General features: G+C 38.0%; 1 protein-coding gene across 2 annotated transcripts in view; it reads left to right on the top strand.

The window, feature by feature from the left end:
* The first annotated feature begins 253 nt into the window (after window positions 1–253).
* Window positions 254–21177, top strand: part of PNPT1 (polyribonucleotide nucleotidyltransferase 1) — a 39921-nt gene continuing 18997 nt past the window's right edge. Inside the window, exons 1-13 of one of the 2 annotated variants that reach the window (XM_079792094.1) lie at window positions 254–430; window positions 3267–3327; window positions 4147–4217; window positions 4893–4998; window positions 6656–6705; window positions 7693–7756; window positions 7852–7899; window positions 8784–8897; window positions 15200–15386; window positions 16628–16679; window positions 17054–17111; window positions 17228–17324; window positions 18125–18227. In XM_079792094.1, coding sequence (XP_079648220.1) covers window positions 383–430; window positions 3267–3327; window positions 4147–4217; window positions 4893–4998; window positions 6656–6705; window positions 7693–7756; window positions 7852–7899; window positions 8784–8897; window positions 15200–15386; window positions 16628–16679; window positions 17054–17111; window positions 17228–17324; window positions 18125–18227 — 1059 coding nt within the window. In that variant the 5' untranslated portion in view covers window positions 254–382. Of the gene's footprint in view, window positions 431–3266; window positions 3328–4142; window positions 4218–4892; window positions 4999–6655; window positions 6706–7692; window positions 7757–7851; window positions 7900–8783; window positions 8898–15199; window positions 15387–16627; window positions 16680–17053; window positions 17112–17227; window positions 17325–18124; window positions 18228–21177 lie in introns of both variants that reach the window. The other variant, XM_079792093.1, reaches the window with a different exon arrangement.

The raw sequence follows: 21177 nt of genomic DNA, 5'->3' as shown, positions 1-21177 counted from the left end.
TTATTCTAGAACTTTCTTTTAAACTATGATGGCAAAAGAAAACACCAAGCATTATTTTTCTAATTGCCTTTCATTGGCAGATAGTGAGAGGCCGGCAGGATCGCGTTCTCAGAGGTTTGACCCTCTCTGGTTTTCGTAGAAAGTAGCCAAATTATTCCAATCCCCTGCGTTCCCCCAGCACTACGGAAACGAAACTGGAACAGGCTCCGCCCGCCGTCTGAAAGTGAGCCAATCAGAACGCAGCCCGGGCTGATCGCGTGCTGGGTGTCATGGCGGCCTGCAGGCATTGCTGCTCGTGCCTCCGGCTCCGGCCGCTGGGCGATAGTCCCCTCCGTCTGCCAGGGCGGGATCGGGCACTCACCCAGTTGCAGGTGCGAGCACTATGGAGTGGCGCCAGGTCCCGTACCGTGGCCGTGGACTTAGGCAACAGGTAAGGGACGACGTGCGTTTTCTGCTCTTTCACAGGCATTCTGTCCGGTCAGCAACTAGTACATTCATCTCCCTGGATAGGAATCTGGCAACCCTAGCCTCTTTTCCCTCTGTTCACCCCAACCTAAATGCCAAGTTCCCCTTTCCAGTTTGGAGTCTGTCTCCCGGCACCCTCACTCTTCCCTCCCTGTCTCAGCCTCATGTCCTTTGCTTCTTGGTCCTCCCTCTTACCCTGTTCCGGGCTTCCTTCCTTCAGCTGAGTCTGACCGCCTGACTCCATTCTCTTTAATTTCGGGGACTCCTGGACTCTGAAATATAAAACATTCCACCTCAGGATAATGAGCTCACATCGTCCAATCCTAAAAACGTGGCCAGTATGACCCTAGTTATGAAGGGAAAGGAGACGTAAGTTTATTGAACACCAGCTATATGCTACACTTTTTAAACCTGTAATAAAGGTACTCTTACACCCATTTTTATAGTTAAGAAAACAGAGATTCAGAAATGGTCAACAAAGCTAGTACTATGAGACTAAGTGGATTTTGAACTTGTATTTCTGTTACAAAGCCCCTACTTTTTCCAGGGATCCTTTTGCCAGAATTGAGATCTAAAATCACTTTTTAAAAAGTGTGTTTGAATAATTTTTGAAATAAATGGAACTGCTGTTTATTTACTTTATATATATATACATGTATGCACAAACACACACATTTTTTACATGTACTTAAAAAAAATTTTTTTTTGCCCTACTTAATATAAAAAGCCCGAACATCTGGCTTTGAATCCACGCCTTCCTCCTTAACTTATTGAATGACTGATCTTGAACAAATTACTTCACTTTTTTTATTTCACAAAACGAGGAGACTGGGCTAGATCAGGAGTCTGTAAACTTTTTTCTGTAAGGAACTAGATAGTAATTATTTTAGACTTTGTGGGCTGCATACTGTCTGTCACATATTCGTGAGAGAGAGAAAGGATATGTTTACAAACCCTTCAAAAATGTAAAAGCACATTCTTAGCTGAAAGACTGTACAGAAACAGGCTATAGTTTGTTGACCTCTATACTAGATGATCTATAAGGCTCTTCCACCTCTGGCATTCTTTGATCCTGATTTTTTGAGGGAGAGGTTATCTCTTCCATTCTTCTCTGAAGAAATTATCCTGAACAGTAGATTCAACAGATACCTATTATGGGCTAAGCACTCAGACTCAAAGCAACAAAATCAGCCCCTGCCCTCCAAATTTTCCATAAATGATCATTTGTCAACCTAGAACTCTTTTGTAGCTAGTTCTTTTTAAACCTGTATCATGTGTTGTAACAACTAGATTCATAATTAACACTACTGCTGAGTAAGTACTTTTTTTATCTTTGTTATAAGTTTGTTGTTTGCAGCACTCCTGATTGGGTGGTGGGTGTCGCAGATGTATAGTCTATTTGCATCTTTCTCTTTTATTAGTGTAGATGCTGCTATGAATGTTCGTATGCAAATGTTTGCATAGCTATATGTTTTCACTTCTCTTAGGTATATACCTATGAGTAGAGTTGCTGGGTCATATGTCTGTGTTTAACTTTTTTGAGGAATTGCCAGATTTTTTCCCAAAGCAAGTGCACCATTTTACATTTTCATCAGCAGTACATGAGGATTCCAGTTTCTCCACATCCTCACCAACACAATCCTGATAGATATGAAGTAATATCTCATTGTGGTGAAGTAGTATCTCATTGTGGTTTTGATTTGCATTTCCCTGATGGCTAATGATTTTGAGCATATTGTCATGCACTTATTGGCCATTTGTAAATCTTCTTTGGAGAGACATCTATTCAAATCCTATGCCAGTTTTTTAAATTGGGTTGTCTTTTTATTGTTGAGTTGTGAGAATTCTTTACATATCCTAGATACAAGTCCCTTATCACATATATGATTTGCAGCTATTTTCCCTGTGGATTTTCTTTCAGGTTTTTTTTTTTTAATAGATTTTTATTTTTTAGAGCAGTATTACTTTGACAGCAAAATTGAAGGAAATTTCCCATTTATGCCCTGCCCTCCACATGCATAGTCTCCCCAATTATCAACATCTCCCCCCTTTCTTTTACTTTCTTGATGATATCATATGAAGCATGAAAGTTTTTAATTTTGATGTTCAGTTTTTCTGTTTTTTCTTTTGTCACTTGTGCTTTTGATGTCATATAAAAGAAGACTTCTATTATTTTTCTTACAAATTTTATAGCTTTAGCTTTCATACTCAGGTTTTGAATTAATTTTTATTCATAGTATGAGGAAAGGGTCCAACTTTATTAACATCTTTGCGTATGGATATCCAGTTGTCCAGCACCATTGGTTGAAAAGACTGTTCTTTCGCCCATTGACTTGTCTTTGGCACCACTGTTAAATTTGAAGGTTTGAAGGTCTCTGTAGGCAGTTTTTGGAATATAAAGCAATGGGGAAATTTTAAAGGATTTTAAGTAGGGAAATGATCCAAACTGCTTTAGTCAACAGGAAAGGAATGAAAAGAGACTAAACTAAGGTAGTAAATGGGAATTAGCATCTAAGAAGTAAGCTTCTGTATCCCCCAAAATACTTTCATTCAGATTACTCCTGTGCCTTGGTTTCTATATTTTTCCTCACACAGCTCTTAAATTCCCTTTGTACTTTTTTCCCCCTTTGTACTTTTAATAATGATTATGAACTCTATCCCTTTTTTGTTTGCTGGGTGGGGTCATGTGGGCTTTGGTAACCTTTAGTTTGCTCATTAGAATCTTTGATTATGTTATACTAAGCTGCGAATTATATTGATGACTTAAGTTCTTTTATATTGAATTTTTATTTTTTAAACAGAAAACTGGAAATATCCTCTGGAAAACTGGCCAGATTTGCAGATGGCTCTGCTGTAGTACAGGTAAAAAGTGCAGTTTTTTGCATTTTCATCCTCACCCAAGGATATGTTTTTTATTGATTTTAGGGAGGGGGGAGAGAAAGAAAAAAACACCCATGCGAGAGAGTAACATCAGTCGGTTCCCTCCCATACATGCCCCAACCAGGGATTGAACCTGCAACCTGGGTATGCAGCCTGACTGGGAATCAAACTCTGGACTCTTTCATGCATGGGACTATGCTCCAACCAACTGAGCCATACTGGCCAGGACTACATTTTCATCTTAAAAATTGTTATGGAGACTGGTACTAAATGTTTTTACGTCATATAACTTTTTAGAATTGTGGCATTGGAAATTTATTCATACCATTTCTAGTGTCAGAACCATTCTAGATAACCAGGGAGTCAGAGGGCAGGATATACTAAATGACCTTTAAGATCTCTTCCGAACTTATTTATCTATTCTATAAATAACTTCTATAATGCTTTTGTAGAGAAAGTAATTTTTCTTGTTTCTTTAGTAGTAATACTTGGGATGTTTTTCTTTATGGGTAGCCTAAATTTCCTCTTAAGAAGTAGAAAAAGGATTGGGTGAGTCTTGTTCCTTTTAGTTATATTGCTTTTGAAAAAGCTCAGTGACTGTTCTAATAGAGAATATGATCATGCAGAAGGGATCAAGATTGGACTACTTGTGAATAATTGCTTTCATTGTCATTAGGTCAAGGGATAACAGTTCTCTTTACTTGGGTTTAACTGGAGTGAGGATTCATTTAGTCACTACTTATATGTTAATATCTGATTTTAAAGGAATTTACTAGTGTTGTTTATTTTTAACTAAGTCAGGTGACACTGCGGTGATGGTCACAGCAGTCAGTAAAACAAAACCTTCACCTTCCCAGTTCTTGCCTTTGGTGGTAAGTATTTGCTGATTTGCCTGAACTATAATATAACATAAATGTAGAATTTGTAATATTTTTGTTCAGTGACTAGTAAGTGCAAAATGTAAACTTCCAACAAAAAGGATTTTCCTTAGTTGTTTGATACTAAGTAATTAAAAGAATTTAAACTGATTGCTTCATAACCAATTCTTATATTAGTAGTTAGCATACTTTAGAATGTCCATGTTCAAAAGTTGACAGGAACAGTGGAAGTACATGAGTACTTTGATGAGTACACTGAATGCATTGCTTTTATAGGATTCCCTTCAGTATGAGTCTGCAAGTATATGTTTGCTGAAAAGTGAAAAGTTCATTAGGATTTTATGGCTTCCCTCTATTATGAAAAGGGGGATGCAGTTAGAGTGGATACAAAAAAGGAAATGTTTGACTTGACTAGAATAAGCTACTGTGAGGAGTAATGGAAGGCTTTTAAAACTCCATTTGCTGAAACATCTCTATCACCTCTCCTTTGCCTAAGTGATGCAAAACTCTAAAAATAAATAAAATATTCTCCACTCTTAGTCTGGAATATGTTGTTTACAACCTCAGGCGAATTAGCGTCATCTTAATAGTTCTTAGGGAATAGCTTGTTACTACAAAAAGCAGTCAAATGAACTTTGTTTTTTGTTTTTGTTTTCATTATTACTTCAGGTTGACTATAGACAGAAGGCTGCTGCAGCAGGTAGAATTCCCACAAACTATCTTAGAAGAGAGATTGGATCTTCTGATAAAGAAATACTTACAAGTAGGGTAATAGGTAAGATTAAAAAAAAAATTGAGGCATTAACCCTCTCTGTTAGGCCTGTTTTAGCATCTCTTTCATCTGTGCTCTACAATATCTCTTAAGTTTTCTTTCATTATATCCCTTGGACCCAGTATACTGCCTGGCACAAAATAGGCATTCAATAAATATTTGTTGACTAAATGAATGAGTTCTATTGAGTATATAAATTCCATGGCTCATGCCTCAAATCTGTTGAATCTATCCCTAGTAATTTTCATTTTTATGTTTAACATAGTAATTCTTAAAAGCATTATATTCATTAACTACTGAAAATGTCTGTAATTTTTCAAATCTTTGGCATCCTTTCTTTCCTGAAGTTTTTACAAAATTTTATTAACACTATCAGTCTTTGGATTGAGGAAGCTTAATGAACCCCAAACAGAATAAACGTCAAGTTCAAAACCAATCACTGTTTTGTTTAAGAATAGATACATATATGGTACATACAACAAAGAAAAGCAAAGGCAAGATTAGACAAAATTCAGGATAGTGGTTACTTTTATGGAGAATGATGGGAGGATGAGATCATAGAGGGGAGCTCACAGGCTTCAAATGTATTAGTATGTACTTTTTTTTCAGGTGACATAAAGGGTATATGAGCTTTAATTATTATTCTTTAAGTTGCATATATACAAATAATATTTTTGCATGTATAACAGATTATAATAAAAAATAGAAAATTAATGAAGTTACCCTTCTTCTTACCTATAACACAAGCCAAAATCTTGGGATTCATCCTTGACCACATTTTCAACCAAATCCAATTAATTATTTCTCAGTCTTTATAATATTCCACTTCCATTGCCAAGCCTCCTTTAACTCTCACCTGGATCCCTGAAATCTTTGACATCCTATATAATAAAAGCCTAATATGCTAAGTATCCAACCGTTCGTTTGACCAGTCGCTATGACGCGCACTGACCACTAGGGGGCAGATGCTCTGACAGGTAGGTTAGCTTGCTGCTGGGGTCCAGCCAATTAGGACTGGGTGAGAGGGGTCAGACACACCCTGGAGCCCTCCCACGGTCCCTCCCCAGTCCCGATCCTGCACCAATAGGATCCCTCAGCTTGGCCTGTGCCCTCTCACAATCCAGGATCCCTCAGGGGATGTCTGAGAGTTGGTTTCCGCCCGATCCCCACAGGCCAGGCCGAGGGACCCCACCGGTGCACGAATCTGTGCACTGGGCCTCTAGTCTTTAAATATTGTGGATTGCTTGTATTTTGTAGTTCTCCTACCCAGAAATTGCTCGTTTCTGTATATTTATATGCATTCATCAGACAGAATACTAAGGCAGGATTTTCTTCTGGTCTATTGTTCGTAAGTCTCTTTCCTCTGCTTATATTAGGAACTGATACCTAATGAAATTAAAAGCTGCTGCCCAATTTTAGATTTGAGTGTTCCTACTTTGCTAATTTTTTGTTGTTAGGGCCTGGTGTGTATTAATTGAAGCACTGACATTTATCGTCCTTTTCAGTAAATCAGTCCAAGGGTTTTTTGTGGTGGTTTGGTTTGGTTTTTTTTTTACATATTGAACAGCTAACTATATTATTTTTTAGCCTGATGTTTAATAGGGAAAACCTTTTGAACTGTAAAGCTACTATTTAATATCTTTTCTCTCTTTATTGGCAGACCGTTCGATTAGACCTCTTTTTCCAGCTGGCTACTTTTATGATACACAGGTAGGGTGGTCTTTATTTCCAGTTTAATCTAAAATTACTTAATGAATTTCTATAATAGTTATTGACTAAATATTACATAAAGAATACAAAATAAGAATTTTTGGTGATGCTACTACATTTTACATTAAATTTTTTTAAACATAATTTTATAAAGCTAATATTTAATCAGTGTCAATTTAAGCTGATACCTGAATTATTAATAAGAGTTAGCCAACCCAGGAGTGTAGGGAAAGCATTCCAGGCAGATGGAATGGGAAACACACAAGCCCTGAGGCAAAAAAGAAATTGGTGAGTTTGAAAGTTTAGAGTGATTGAGATTGGTGGGGGCAGATCAATTTGGGCCTTGTAGGTCATATTAGTAACAGAGGCTTGGACAATCAACATAACCAGTTTTTATTACTTATTTTTATTACTGAGTCTTCTAAACCTCTACTTAATTATATTTTAATACTTTCTGAATATTTTCTTTCAGAATGACTGAAATACTTTAATTAATTACAGTTTTTTATTTATTTGATAAAAATAAATATGCCTTGTAAATATGCTTTTGCAAGGATGTAACTGCCTCAAGAAATTATTTTCTTAAGTGTAAGACATAGGTATATTATTGTAGTGTAAAGTAATTCATTGGGTTGTTTTGTCTGTGCTTGTGAACAAGAGATAACAATATTTTTATGTAATAGATATAGCTAACATTTGTTGAATACTTTACACACAATATTTCCATTAAGTTTTATAAAAACCTTTTAGGAAGATACAATTATTTTTCCTTTTAAAGATGAGGAAACTTTTGAAGTTTAATTTAAGTAATTTGCCCATGGTCAAGCATGTAGTTAGTGATAATAGAATTAAGGGGCTTGACTACAAAGCCCATGCTTTTAATCATTTAGTGCTCCTATGTTTTAGGCCAAAATGTTAACAGAAATGATAATCCTCCCAAATCAAGTATATTTTGTTAAGTGCTTTGAATTTTTTCCCTTGTACCAGGTTCTTTGTAATTTGTTAGCAGTAGATGGTGTTAATGAACCTGATGTCCTAGCAATTAATGGTGGTAAGTATAAAAATAGAGATCAAAATTATCACTGTTGATTTTTTAAAAGCAATGAAATATTTTTATTTCAGCTCTTATTTTTTTATTTTTTTAAGCTTCTGCAGCCCTCTCTTTATCAGATATTCCTTGGAATGGACCTATTGGTAAGTTAGGATTTGAAATAAGAAACATTTATGATTTTCCAGGAAAATACTAGTGAGCAAGGGCCTAGATTTATTGGCTCCGATTTATTACCTATTATTATCTTGAATTAGATGACATTCTAAAACTTCTTTCAGCTCTTTTTGCCATTTTCATCCTCACCTTGGATTTTGTTTCTGATAGCAGTCTTAGGATATTAGAGATTTTGTGTCCCTAGATACTTCTTGTTGCCTCTTCTGTTTGAGGACTTTTCTTTTTGACTAGGAAATTGTCAGAGTACATACCCATTCAAGATAAAAACAAACATGTTTGTAATTTACAGCTCTTACAAGTTTTAATCATGCAGTATAAAAATGATTCATGGAGTAATTATTGAGTGTCCTAAATTCCAGATACTGAGCTAAGTACTAAAGGCACAAAGGCAGAGTAGGCACTAGCAATTCAAAGACAAATGAGGCAATTCTTGGGAAACAAATAATTATTTATAATGTGAAGTCAGAGTGCTAAGAAAAGGATAGAGAAGAGTGTGTTTAGTCTTCTAAGGTAAGGCTGTCAAGGGGCTTCTCAGAGTAATCAACTTTTAAGCTGATTAGAAGGATCATATGGTAAGCATTTGCCTTGGAGAAAGTAAAAGTCTAGACCAGGAGAAGAGCATGAGCATAATCACATAGGTGTGGAAGAAATTGTATATTTGAGCAACTCAAGAGTGATTCAGTGAGGCAGGAAAGTAGGGTGGGGTGGGATGCTCTTTGGGCCTTAAATACCATGGTAGAAATAATGGACTTTATTATGTCACAATTAAAGACAGGGATTAAGACTATTACTGGACTAAAGTCTTGAAAACTGAGTTTTTTTAAATAGCTGCCAATGTTTTAATATATTTTAGGGGCAGTACGAATAGGAATAATTGATGGAGAATGTGTTGTTAACCCAACACGAAAAGAAATGTCTTCTAGTACTTTAAATTTAGTGGTTGCTGGAGCATCTAAAAGTCAAATTGGTAAGTAGTTTAAGTACTAAATTTCCTGTGGGTTTTACTTATGAGTTATTGCTTCTTAAAGATGCATTTAAATATATTTTACTGATTTTTTACAGAGAGGAAGGAAGAGGGATAGAGAGTTAGAAACATTGATGAGAGAGAAACATCAATCAGTTGCCTCCTGCACATCCCCTACTGAGGATGTGCCTACAACTAAGGTACATGCCCTTGACCGGAATCGAACCTGGGACCCTTCAGTCTGCAGGCCGGCACTCTATCCACTGAGCCAAAGTGGCCAGGGCTAAAGATGCATTTAAACTCTTTTTTTGTATGTGTTTTTTGTTAGTCATAAGGATTTTTGTTTTGTTTTATGGCTGCCTTACTTGGTAGTGCTCTTGCCTCATCAGACAATAGCTAAAATTATAGAATGTTAAACAACTTTGAAATATAGAAAAATCCTTAACAAGAAAATTTTAGTAATTATTTTTAAATTGATAATCCATTATAAATTAAAATTCTAAATCTGATAATAAATTATTTTATTAGTTTAAATATGTTAATTTAACTAATTCAGTCATTCTAAGCCTGTTTTTATATCCTCTGAGAATGTGGTGAACTATTTCTGATGTGAAAAACTAGTAATAAACAGGCGTAAGAGGCTCGGGGGAGAGATTAACTGGGGAACTTATATGTATACTAGTGGCCCGGTGCACGAAATTTGTGCACAGGGGGTTTGGGGGTCCCTCAGCCTGGCCTTCACCCTCTCCAATCTGGGATCCCTCTCGCAATCCAGAACCACTGGCTCCTAAGCACTCACCTGCCTGCCTGATGCCCCTAACTGCTCTCCTGCCTGTCTGATGCCCCTAATTGCTCCCCTGCTGGCCTGATGGCCCTAACTGCTCTCCCCTCCTGGCCTAAACCCTGTAACTGCCTATGTGCTCTTCCTTCCTCTCCACGCCTTCAGAGCCTGGCGCAGGTGTGCTGAGAGCTCTCCGCTGAGGCCCCGACCCTGTCCTGACACCCCCCTCCAGGCTCTGCGGAGCCGCAGGCCTGCGCACGCCTCTGCCAGGGGGGTCGCCCCCAGCAGCAGCCTCATGTCCTGGTGGCGCATGTCCCCGCCCCCGTCCCTGTCCAGCAGCTCCTGCCTGCATGTGCCTCTGTCGGAAGTGGCCTCTGCCTCCGAGTCAGCGTGATGTTAGTGCTGGGCAGGCCTGTGTGCGCCTGCGCTGGGGGCGGAAGTCCCCGCCCCCGTCCCCACCCACCAGCTCCTGCCTGTACTCTGGTCGTGACTGGGACACTGTTAGGACCAATTAGCATATTATCTCTGTATATATAGATATGCATAGCCCATGGACACAGGAGGGGTAGGTACATATTGGATGGGGGACATCTGTAATATTTTGAACAATAAAGATAAATGTAAAATTTTTAAAAATTTAAAAACTAATAACAAAATAGAAGGAATTCATTGGGTCATCTTTACTTCTTGTAACAAAATGTCATAAATGTATGGATGAAAATTAGAGCCTGGTTCTATTGAAGGAGAATGGGCTTTAATAGTCAGAATGAGCTGGGTTTGAAATCCAGCATCTGCTATATGATAGCCATATTACCTTGGAAAAATTAATTAAGGTCTCTTCTCAGTTTAGTCTGCTACATGATACTTGATGTCTGGGACTTTTTGACATGGGATCTTCTGATGTGGCAACATTTTGATGAAATATAAACTATTAAACTATTAGTGCTTTTTTTGTAAAATTAACGTGTGAAACAGCTCATTTGTAGCTTCTTTTGGATTATGGGTCAGTAAGGAATTAGGTATTATATGATAGAACACATGTAACGGGTTGTATGTTATTTACATACTAGAGGCCCAGTGCATGATTGAATCATGCACGTGTAGGGTCCCCTACATGCTTTTGCTTTTCGCGGTGGAGCTGGGTGCCTGTCTGCTGGTGCACCAGGCCTTTCAGAAGCCTCCGGCTCGGCAGAGGCTTCTGAAAGGCCTGGTGCCGGAGCAGACAGGCACCCAGCTCCCCCACTTTTGATGATCCGCGGCCGCTGAGGGGGGCTACCCTGCTGTTGAGAGGCGCAGGGGGCGGGAGGTGCTCAATTTACCATATCAGTTAGTAAATTGATCTGGCTACTTTACAGAATTGTGGTAAAGATTAGAGTCAACGGCCGCTGACGGGGGCTGCCGCGGACACCTGGCTACCCTGCCGTTGAGAGGTGCAGCTGGGTGTCCGCGGCAGGCCCCATCAGCGGCCGCGGATCTGGCCGTTGAGAGGCACAGGGGGCGGGAGTCCCGCCCCCTGCGCCTCTCAACAGCAGGGTAGCCCCCCTCAGTGGCAGCGGATCCGTGCCTCTCAATGGCCGGATAGGCCACCCCGAGTCCCGCCCCCCAGCCTCCCGCCGCCCAATCGTGGGCGTAGCGGAGTGATGGTAATTTACATGTTACTCTATTATTACATAGGATTAGTTAGGGATTGTGTTGGTAAATGAAATAACAAGGCTTGGGATGGGAATTTATTTTTCTCTCAGGTAAAAGAAATTCAAAGGTAAGTGAATCCAGGATAGTTGTAGCAGCTTAAGAAATTTAGATTCCTTCTAGCTTTCAGCTCTGCTATTCTCAAGGTGTGGCCCTTATCTTCATGCTTATGAACTGGCTACCAGAGCTCTGGACAACTTATTAGACTTAGGGGCAGAAGGAAGAAAAAGGAGGGGAATAGCAAAAAGGTGTGTGTCAGCTGAGTGAGTTACCCTCCCTTTTAAGGAGCCTTCTCTTAAGTCCCCACATAGCAGTTTGCACTTAAAATACATTGGACAGGATTGTGACACGTGACTGCATACTTGACTACCAGGGCAAGATGATTTTTGGATTCTTTCTCCAGAAAGTGGGATTCATAGGAAAACTAGCACAATGTAGGGAGAGTATTCCAAAGATTTGAGGAAGCCATGAATAACAGATGACCCCTACATCATATTTGAGCACCTCAAAAAGGGCCTTGAGCAAAGTATTGGTTTACTATTTAAAGTTCACTTGGTCTGCATTTGATTTTTATTTTTATTTTTGCTTAAAGTTACCATATCAGTTAGTAAATTGATCTGGCTACTTTACAGAATTGTGGTAAAGATTAGAGTCAAGTTTTGTAAAGTGCCCAGCATAATACCTAGTATCTAGTGGGCATCCAGTTAGTACCTGCTATTATCATTAAGACACAAAAAATAAACTTCTAAATGGTCATATAGCCTCTATCTGCCTTAAGGTTTTAGCCCCTCTAATTTTAAATAGACACTGGAGGAATGAACTAAGGATGTTTACTATATCTATGGCATGCCAAACAAATCCCTTAGGCAGCCTTTCAGCTAGCTGTTCTCACCTGTTGCTCTCTAGATGGGAGAATGAGACTCTAAAGCAGGGGTCCTCAAACTTTTTAAACAGGGGGCCAGTTCACTGTCCCTCAGACCGTTGGAGGGCCGGACTATAGTTTAAAAAAAACTATGAACAAATTCTTATGCACACTGCACATATCTTACTTTGAAGTAAAAAAACAAAACGGCAAAAACACCCGCATGTGGCCCGCGGGCCGTAGTTTGAGGACGCCTGCTCTAAAGACTGCATAAACCAGTGATGGCGAACCTATGACACGCGTGTCATAGCCATTTCTGATGACACGCGGCCGCAGAGGCGGCCGCATGCCGAGGATGAAACATTTGCTGCTCCTGAGGATGAAACATTTGCGAAATAATGTTTTTTCCTCAAAGTGACACACTGCCCAAGTTATGCTCAGTTTTTTGGCGAAGTTTGACACACCAAGCTCAAAAGGTTGCCCATCTCTGGCATAAACCATCAGTGGGTAGTCTTTAGTAATTAGAGGGAAGCTGAGAATGGTTCAGAACCAACCTGTAAGGAGACTGGTTTCAGAAATGACCAGCGTCCATACTATGACTTTTGTATCACTGTTCCCATGAAGATATTTAGCCAGTTTTCTATGCTTTCATAAAGGTACACCAAATACACATTTGGTCCCATCTTCATGTTAAAGTTAATATTGGATCCAAATCAAAAACCACTGTCATGGAACTTCTGAGATATAAAAAAGTAATTGCTACCATTTCATTATTAAAATACTGAGTAATCAGAATCCCTAAGGTATGACCTTTCAGGGCAAGAATAATTTCCTTGTGCTGTCAGCTTCTAGATTACTTCAGTAGCCATTATTCTGTACAATGCCATTTAGATACCTTTTTTTCAACTGGCACATATGATATCACTAATCTTTCTGTGAATGCTAGGATACACAGAAAGATTAGTAATACTGTAACTAGAGTGAATTATATTTTACGTAATTTTAATCAAATGGAAAGAGCCATATTGGGCCAGTAGTTACCATATTGGACAACACAGATCTACACACTCCAAACTATAAGGAATGTTCTTATAAGGATTTTTTTTGAAAGAAGCGACTCTAAAGATTGCATAAACCATCAGAGGGTCGTCTTGAGTAATTAGAGGGAAGCTGAGAATGATTCAAAACCATCCTGTACATTTTAAAGTTTAATTGTTGAAAATAAAGTTTATTTTAGGAATATTCATTTTCTTTACTATAGTTTTCATATTCTTTTATAAACCATTTTATAGAGGTATAATTTATATATGTTAGGTGCATTTTTAAACCTCCAATTTAATTTTGCAAAAGTGAGAGGGAATGTAATGGGAGTAACGATGACTAAAAGAATACAACCATCTCAGTATTATGGTATTGAGAAAGGTTTTTCATGCCTCAAGTGACATATTGAAACTTTATCTCCTTCTATATCCCCCACTTAATAATATAATTATTTTAATACTCCTCTACATTTAGAACCACAACAGACATTGATATAATTTTTCCTCTTGACTCAGCCATCAAACATAATTTAGAAAACTCAAGAGAATAAAAGTATATTTACCCATATTTTTGCCTAACATGTTCTTAATATGGTGTTTTTTTAACATGGTTTCTTCCTTTATTATTTCCTTTCTGTTTAGAGAACTTCCTTTAGCCATTCTTAGAGGGTAGGTCTGCTGGTGACAAATTTTCTTAGTTCTTCATGTAAGAGTTTTGATTTCCCCTTTATTCCTAAATATTTTCCCTGAGTATAGAATTCTGGGTTGACAATTCTTTCCTTTCAGCATCCGAAAAATATTAACATTTCCTCTGGCCTCCATGGTATTTGAATTGCTTTCTCCATATGGGTAAGGTGTCATTTTTCTCTGGCCAGTTTCAAGATATTTTCCTTTAATTTCAGGAATTTAATTATGTGTCTTTCTTTGAATAAGAGTACTATGCAGATTGATCATCACTGCAACACACAATATAGCTGCCCCCATGTGGTCAAAGATCCTGCCCCCATGTGGACACAAGATGGCCACCACAAGATGGCCAGCAGGAGAGGGCAGTTGGGAGGCACCCGGCCTGCAAGGGAGGGCAGTTGAGAAGGACCAGGCCTGCAAGGGAGGGCAGTTGGAGGTGATCAACCCTGCAGGAGAGGGCAGTTAGGGGTAACCAGGCCGGCAGAGGAGGGAAGTTGGGGGCAAACAGGCTGGCAGCAGAGTGGTTAGGGGGTGATCAGGCTGGCAGGCAGAAGCGGTTAGGGGCAATCAGGAAGGCAGGCAGGCAAGCAGTTGGGAGCCAGCAGTCCTGGATTGTGAGAGGGATCCCAGATTGGAGAGGGTACAGGCTGGGCTGAGGGACAACACCCCTCCGTGCACGAATTTCGTGCACCGGGCCTCTAGTATCTAATAAAGATGGTGGTTTGGGGTATTTTTTGTTGTTGTTAATCCTCATCCGAGTATATTTTTCCATTGATCTTTTAGAGAGAGTGGAAGAGAGAGGGAAAGACAGAAAGAAACATTGATGTGAAAGAAATACATCGATTGGTTGCCTCCTGCACGCGCCCTGACCAGGGCCCAGGCCGGGGAGGAGCTTGCAACTTTACTGGCATTGAACCTGGAACCCTTTGGTCCCCAAGCCAATGCTCTATCCACTGAGCCAAACCAGCTAGGGCAAGATGTTATTTTTAAAAGTATGTATAGTTTCTTTACTTTTCTGTTTCATTTTGTATGAAAAATCTCTCATTAAATTTAAGAATATAAACCTAACTTAAAATATCAATGTTTCTTTATTCATTTAATACTGTTTACATTTTGGAAGTATAAAAAAGGTGGATATACCATTAATAAAATTGAACTGTACAATTTTATGTCATGTCATATTATTTGAAAAAGTTATATTGGCAATATATTCAATAGCAATCTTTTTTTTTTTTTCCTTCTTTAGTTATGTTGGAGGCCTCTGCAGAGAACGTTTTACAGCAGGACTTTTGCCATGCTATCAAAGTGGGAGTAAAATATACACAACAAATAATTCAGGGCATCCAGCAGTTGGTAAAAGAAATTGGTATTACCAAGAGGACACCTCAGAAGTTATTTACCCCTTCACCAGAGATTGTGACATACACTCATAAGTAAGACCATCTGTGCAAAAGAAAGTGTGAAAGCTCTGGCTGGGTGGCTCAGTTGGTTGGAGCATTGTCCCATCCACCAGAAGGTTGAGGGTTCGATTCCCAGTCAGAGTGCATATGACAGGCAACCAATTAATGTGTTTTTTCTCTCTCTCTCTCTCTCTAAAAATTAGTGAATATATCCTCAGGTGAGGATTTTTAAAAAAGAAACAAATTGTCACAAGATTTAATTTCCTCTCAGAAAAATACTTCATATGGAAGCACTGTCCGTGTATTTCTCAGGTAGCACCCTGCTAGTTTTGTTTGTTTTGTTAATCCTCACCTGAATATATTATTTTTTCCCACTGATTTTTAGTGGAAGGGCAGGAGGGCGGGTGAAAGAGAGAGAAACATTGATGTGAGTGAGACACATCAATTGGTTGCCTTCCACACGTGCCTCAACCGGGGCCGGGATCAAATCTGCAACACAGTATGTGCCCTTGACCAGGAAATAAACCTGCATCCCTTTGGTGCTGGGCCATTTCTAACCACTGAGTGACACTGGTCAGGGCAGCACCCTTCTGTTTTAAGAGTCTTTGATAAATGTCAATCTAATGCTTTAAAAAGGATAAACCCATATACCTCTTCAGTAGCCTAAGTATGAATTTTAAATGAAAGGGGGAGTGAATTTATTGGTCAAGATTCAAATCCCATATCTCTCTGTGTCAAGACAAAAGAGAATACAGCATAAGGTATTTGAGTAAGGAAACTTGAGGTTCTCAAAAAGAAATCAAGCATAACCATTGTTCTATGCCAGTGCTTAGAACAATGCCTGCACATAGGCAGGCACTCAGTAAATATGAATCACCAGAAAAGTATTTCACTTACTTAAAATAAATGGGAAAAGTTAGTATTTCCCTTAGTATCAGTCAGATTAAAGAGTATATAAATTGTCCCCAATAAAAGAGTTGTCTGCAATAACAGCCTGAATGGAGAAAAGAGAAAAAAAGCAAGAGGTTAAAAAAGAGTATAAAAACTAATACCATGTGTGAGTGATTCCCCTGAGAGGTAAGGAGAAAGAAATTTGTACTCTGTATTGTGTTATAAGTAGCAAACAGATTAGCAATGTTAAAGAACAATAAATACATTTTTAAATTCTTTATGCAATGTTTAAATATTTTAGCTCATTAAATATTTCAGTTTTGTAATAGACACTGCCTTGTGTTTCCAAATATTATGCTGATGTTTATCTTGTCTTAAAATAGACTTGCCATGGAAAGACTCTACGCAGTTTTTACAGATTATGAACATGATAAAGTAGGTATACATGGATTTTGTCTTAAGTAATTATTCTGGGAATTCTTTTTGTCATAACTCACATAAATTGTATGAATGTCAGTCCTATTTTTATTTAAAAATGTCTAAACAGAAAGCTAAATAACAGCCTAGCTATTTGCTTCTCATTCTCCTTTTGTTCATTAATACAAGTTATAGGGACATGTGTAAGTATATTTGAATGAATTTATATACAGGTAATATTTCTTATAAATCAATAAACAGTTCTAATCTTTTAAAGAATTCTACCATTAGAGAAATCTGAGTAGTTACATCTTAATTGTAAAATAATTTTAAAATAGAAATGTTGAAATTTGCTATGTATCTATAAGAATTGAACCTCAACTTTCTTTTAGATTTCCAGAGATGAAGCTGTTAACAAGATAAGATTAGATACAGAGGAACAACTAAAAGGTATTCTTTTTTTAAAAAAAGTATTTAAAGGAATAGTTAATTGATTTGATACTGTGAACTTACAAGAAATCCTATCTTCCAAAAAAAGAAAACCTTTGTTTTTCTTTCTTGTATAGAAAAATTTCCAGAGGCTGATTCATATGAAATAATAGAATCATTCAATGTTGTTGCAAAGGAGGTTTTTAGAAGTATTATTTTGAATGAATACAAAAGGTAAATATATCATTCATTTTTTTAATGGAATTGAAGCATGCATTATCTCTGCAAGTCACCATGAAAATGGCAACTTTCTCAAAGCAAGGAGATATTCTTTAAGTAAACAGGAGAGAATTATCATATTAATTTCATAACTGGAGGCCCGATGCACGAAGATTCGTGCAAAAGTGGGCCTTCCTTCCCCTGGCTGCCGGCACCGCCTTCGCTCCGGCCAGAGCCACCTTTTCACTCAGGCCCAGAGCCACCTTTCTGCCTTCCCACGCTGTCCAGAGGCCCAGAGCGGCTGGGGTAGTGCGGAACACCTGCGTCATCGCCATGGCAACAACGCAAGCGTCCCAACCCCCGGCCACTTGGCGCCTGTGTATGCAAATTAACCCGCCATTTTTGTTGGGTTAATTTGCATACTCCTGATTGGCTGGTGGGCATCTCGAAGGTACGGTCAGTTAGCATGTTACTCTTTTATTAGTGTAGATTGGGTACCTGTTGAAGGTGTGTGAATTTTGTGGATGTATTTGACTATCTCTCTGTGGGCCTTGTGCATAGAGCAGTGCTTTATAGCCCTGACTGCATGTAACAATTAACCTGCAGAGCTTTTTAACAATACAGGTGTATGGTTCACAACCCCCAAGATTCTGATTCAGTGTGTCTTAGGGTGAGGCCCAAGTAAAGTTCTTAAAGTTCTATAGGTGATTATGATATGCAGCTCGAGTTGAGACCTTCCTGATAGGGATAAAGTAATATATTATTTTTCTGTTTTCCAACACTGCTTTATACACTTATTTCCTTTATTGCTATAGGTGTGATGGTCGGGATTTGACTTCACTCAGAAATATAAATTGTGAGGTAGATATGTTTAAAATTCTTCATGGATCAGCATTATTTCAAAGGGGACAAACACAGGTAATTATATGTAAAAAGCTATAATTATTTGCTGAATCAGGATTGCTTAATTGGATCTAATAGAAGTACATTATGTGGACACTGTAAGTTTTTTATCATATGGAATGTACTGATCAGATTATCTGGTTTTTAAAAAATTTCTTAAAAGCTTTTTTTGAGGTACATATAATTGAATCACTCAGATTACTTAGTTTATGGGATATTGTCTATTCAAGATCCTCAATTTGTTTTCTCCATTTAGTATGTATCTCAGTCTACTCTTTTCCCTTACATAAGCACCCATTCTCTTGTACTTAACATGTATGTGTATCTATTGTTTTATGTATGTTATGCTTTATACCTCCTTTTTCTTTTATTAATCCCTAATTTAACTTTGCCAATCTAATGTGTACAAAGTGGTGTATCATTGTTTTCATTTGTGTTGCCCTAATTATGAATGAGGTATTCTATAATAATAAAAGCATAATATGCAAATTGACTGAATGGCCGAACAGCAGAACGACCTTCGAGACGACATACTATGACATGAACTGGCGCCAGGCCAGCCAAGGCGGGTGCAATGCGATTGGTCGGGGGCCCCACCATCGGCCCTCAGAGGAGGCCCAGGCCACCAGCCGGTGGGGCAATCGGGGAGCGGGGGGTGCTCCGTCATCACCCCAAAGAGGGAGGCCCAGGCCACCCTCTGCAGGGCGATCAATCGGGGGGCTCTATGATCAATCGCCCCAAAGAGGGAAGCCCAGGCTACCCGGCCAACAGCACTGCAAGAGGGCACAAGCCAAGCTGAGGGACATCACTCCCCCAAGCCCTCCCCCGCCTCCCCCCGCCCCCAGTGCACGAATTTCATTCACATGGCCTATAGTCTTTATATAATAGCCAGTCAATATGGTCACTGTATAAACCATACCCTGGGGGGGCTGTACACCTCTAGGGCCCTATTTTCACATAGTGTCCCTGGAGCTGTGTGCAAAGTGGTAGCACTAGTTCAGGTTTGCACTTTTGTGATTTATCTGCTCATAGTCTTTGGCCAATTTTTTTCAGTATGGTTAACTGTCTTTTTTTCTGCTATTTTTTCACTGATTTCTTAAGTGTTTCAAATGTTATTCCTTTCAGTAACCAGAATTTGTATGTATTATCTCCCTCTTTCTCATATGCCTTTTAACTTTGTTTGTGGTAGCCTACTATATGTCTACTACTATATGTCTACAATGAACCTGAAATCTTTAGTTTTGATGTAATTAATCCTTCCCTGTTCAACGTTTGTGGTTTGTGTTTTTAAAATCGTATTTAGGAAATTTTCCTTACCCCAAAAGTCACAAAAATATGCACTTACTTTTTTTGTCTATTAACGTTATAGTTTTAGTTTTCAAATTTAGACCATTAACCTATCTTGGAGGTTTTTTTTCCTGCACATGGTGCAAGGTGGAAACCTCCAGAAATGAGCCAATTTTACAACACTGTTTTTTAGTAATTCATTTTTTCCCATTGATTTGCAATGTCACCTTATCTTCAAAGTTTACAAATACATTTTGAAATATATCCTCCTCCATTTTTCTATGAGTTTCCTGGTACATTTTCAAATTGTTTTGATTATTATGGTCTTAGAATATTTTAATATATGAAAAGCAAATCCTTCTTGTTTATTCTCCCTTCCTCTGATTATTGTCTTAGGTATTGTGTTACATTTGTACCTTCGTTTGAATTTTACTATTATATCAAGTTCCGAAAAAAATATAGGATTTAAATTTCACTGAACTTATGAATTCATTTGAGAAATGATATTTTTACAATTTATATCACAGTCTTTACAATGAATATAATCTACCTCACTTTTGATTTAGGTTTTTTATGCCTCTTAATAAAGTTTTTTAAATAACTCCATTAGGATAATATACATACTTTTGCTAACCATCCTGACAATCTCTGCCTTTTCATTGGAATATTTAGTCCATTAATGTTCAGTTTAAGTAGTGATGTCATTGAACTTAGGTCTGTTTCATTATTAGTTTTGTTTGGCCCCTCTGTTTTTGTTTTTCTGTTCTTTCTGACTTCTTTTTGGATTAATCAGGTATTTTTTTAGAATTTCATTTTAATTTGTCTATTTGCATTTTAGCTATACCTCTGCATTTTTCAATGGTTGCCATAGAGTTTACAATATACATCTTTAACTTTTCAGTCTTTCTAGAGTTAATTTTGCACCACTTCACATAAAATGAGGAAGTTTGCAACCATTTAGGTCTATTTATCCCTCCTTCCGTTCTTTATACTGTAGTTGGCTTATGAGCTACATCTACATGTGTTATAAACTTCACAAGGCTATGTTATAACTTCTATTTCAGTCATATGTATTTTAAAGAAGGTAAGAGGGAAAGATTTTTTTTACATATTGACTCATATATTTACCATTTCTAATGCTTTTTATTTCTTCCTGAAAATCCATGTTTCTAACTAGTCCTCCTTTAGTATTGTCCTGTGGATTTTCTGACAATTCAAATAAATTTATTTGAAATGACTTTATTTTGCATTTAAACACAAAGAATATTTTTGTTGGATATAGATTTGGTGTTTTGGGGTGGTGGGTTTTTTTTGGGGGGGTTGTTTGTTTTGCACATAAAAATGTTCTAGTGGGGTTTTCCCCTCCATTTTCAGCTGATAAAAAGTCGGGACTTAATCAGATCATTGTTCATATTATATTTATCCTGCTAACAGTTTCCTGAGCTTGAACCTATAAATTTGTCTTTCATTTAACTTGAGAAATTTCAGCCATTTCTTCAAATATATTTTGGTATCTCACTCTCTTTTCTCTCCTTTTAGGGTTGCAGGTACATCTGTTAGTCCTCTTGAAATTGTCCCACAGGTCCCTGAGACTATGTTCTCCCCCCATTCCTTCTGTCCTTTAGATTGGGCAATTTCTATTAATCTGTTTTCTTGTTCACTGACTCTTGTTATCTCC

This window comes from Cnephaeus nilssonii, assembly GCF_951640355.1.
Source record: "Cnephaeus nilssonii genome assembly, chromosome: 15".
In the NCBI taxonomy this organism is placed as follows: domain Eukaryota; kingdom Metazoa; phylum Chordata; class Mammalia; order Chiroptera; family Vespertilionidae; genus Cnephaeus; species Cnephaeus nilssonii.
This window is presented reverse-complemented; position numbering and strand designations above follow the sequence as displayed.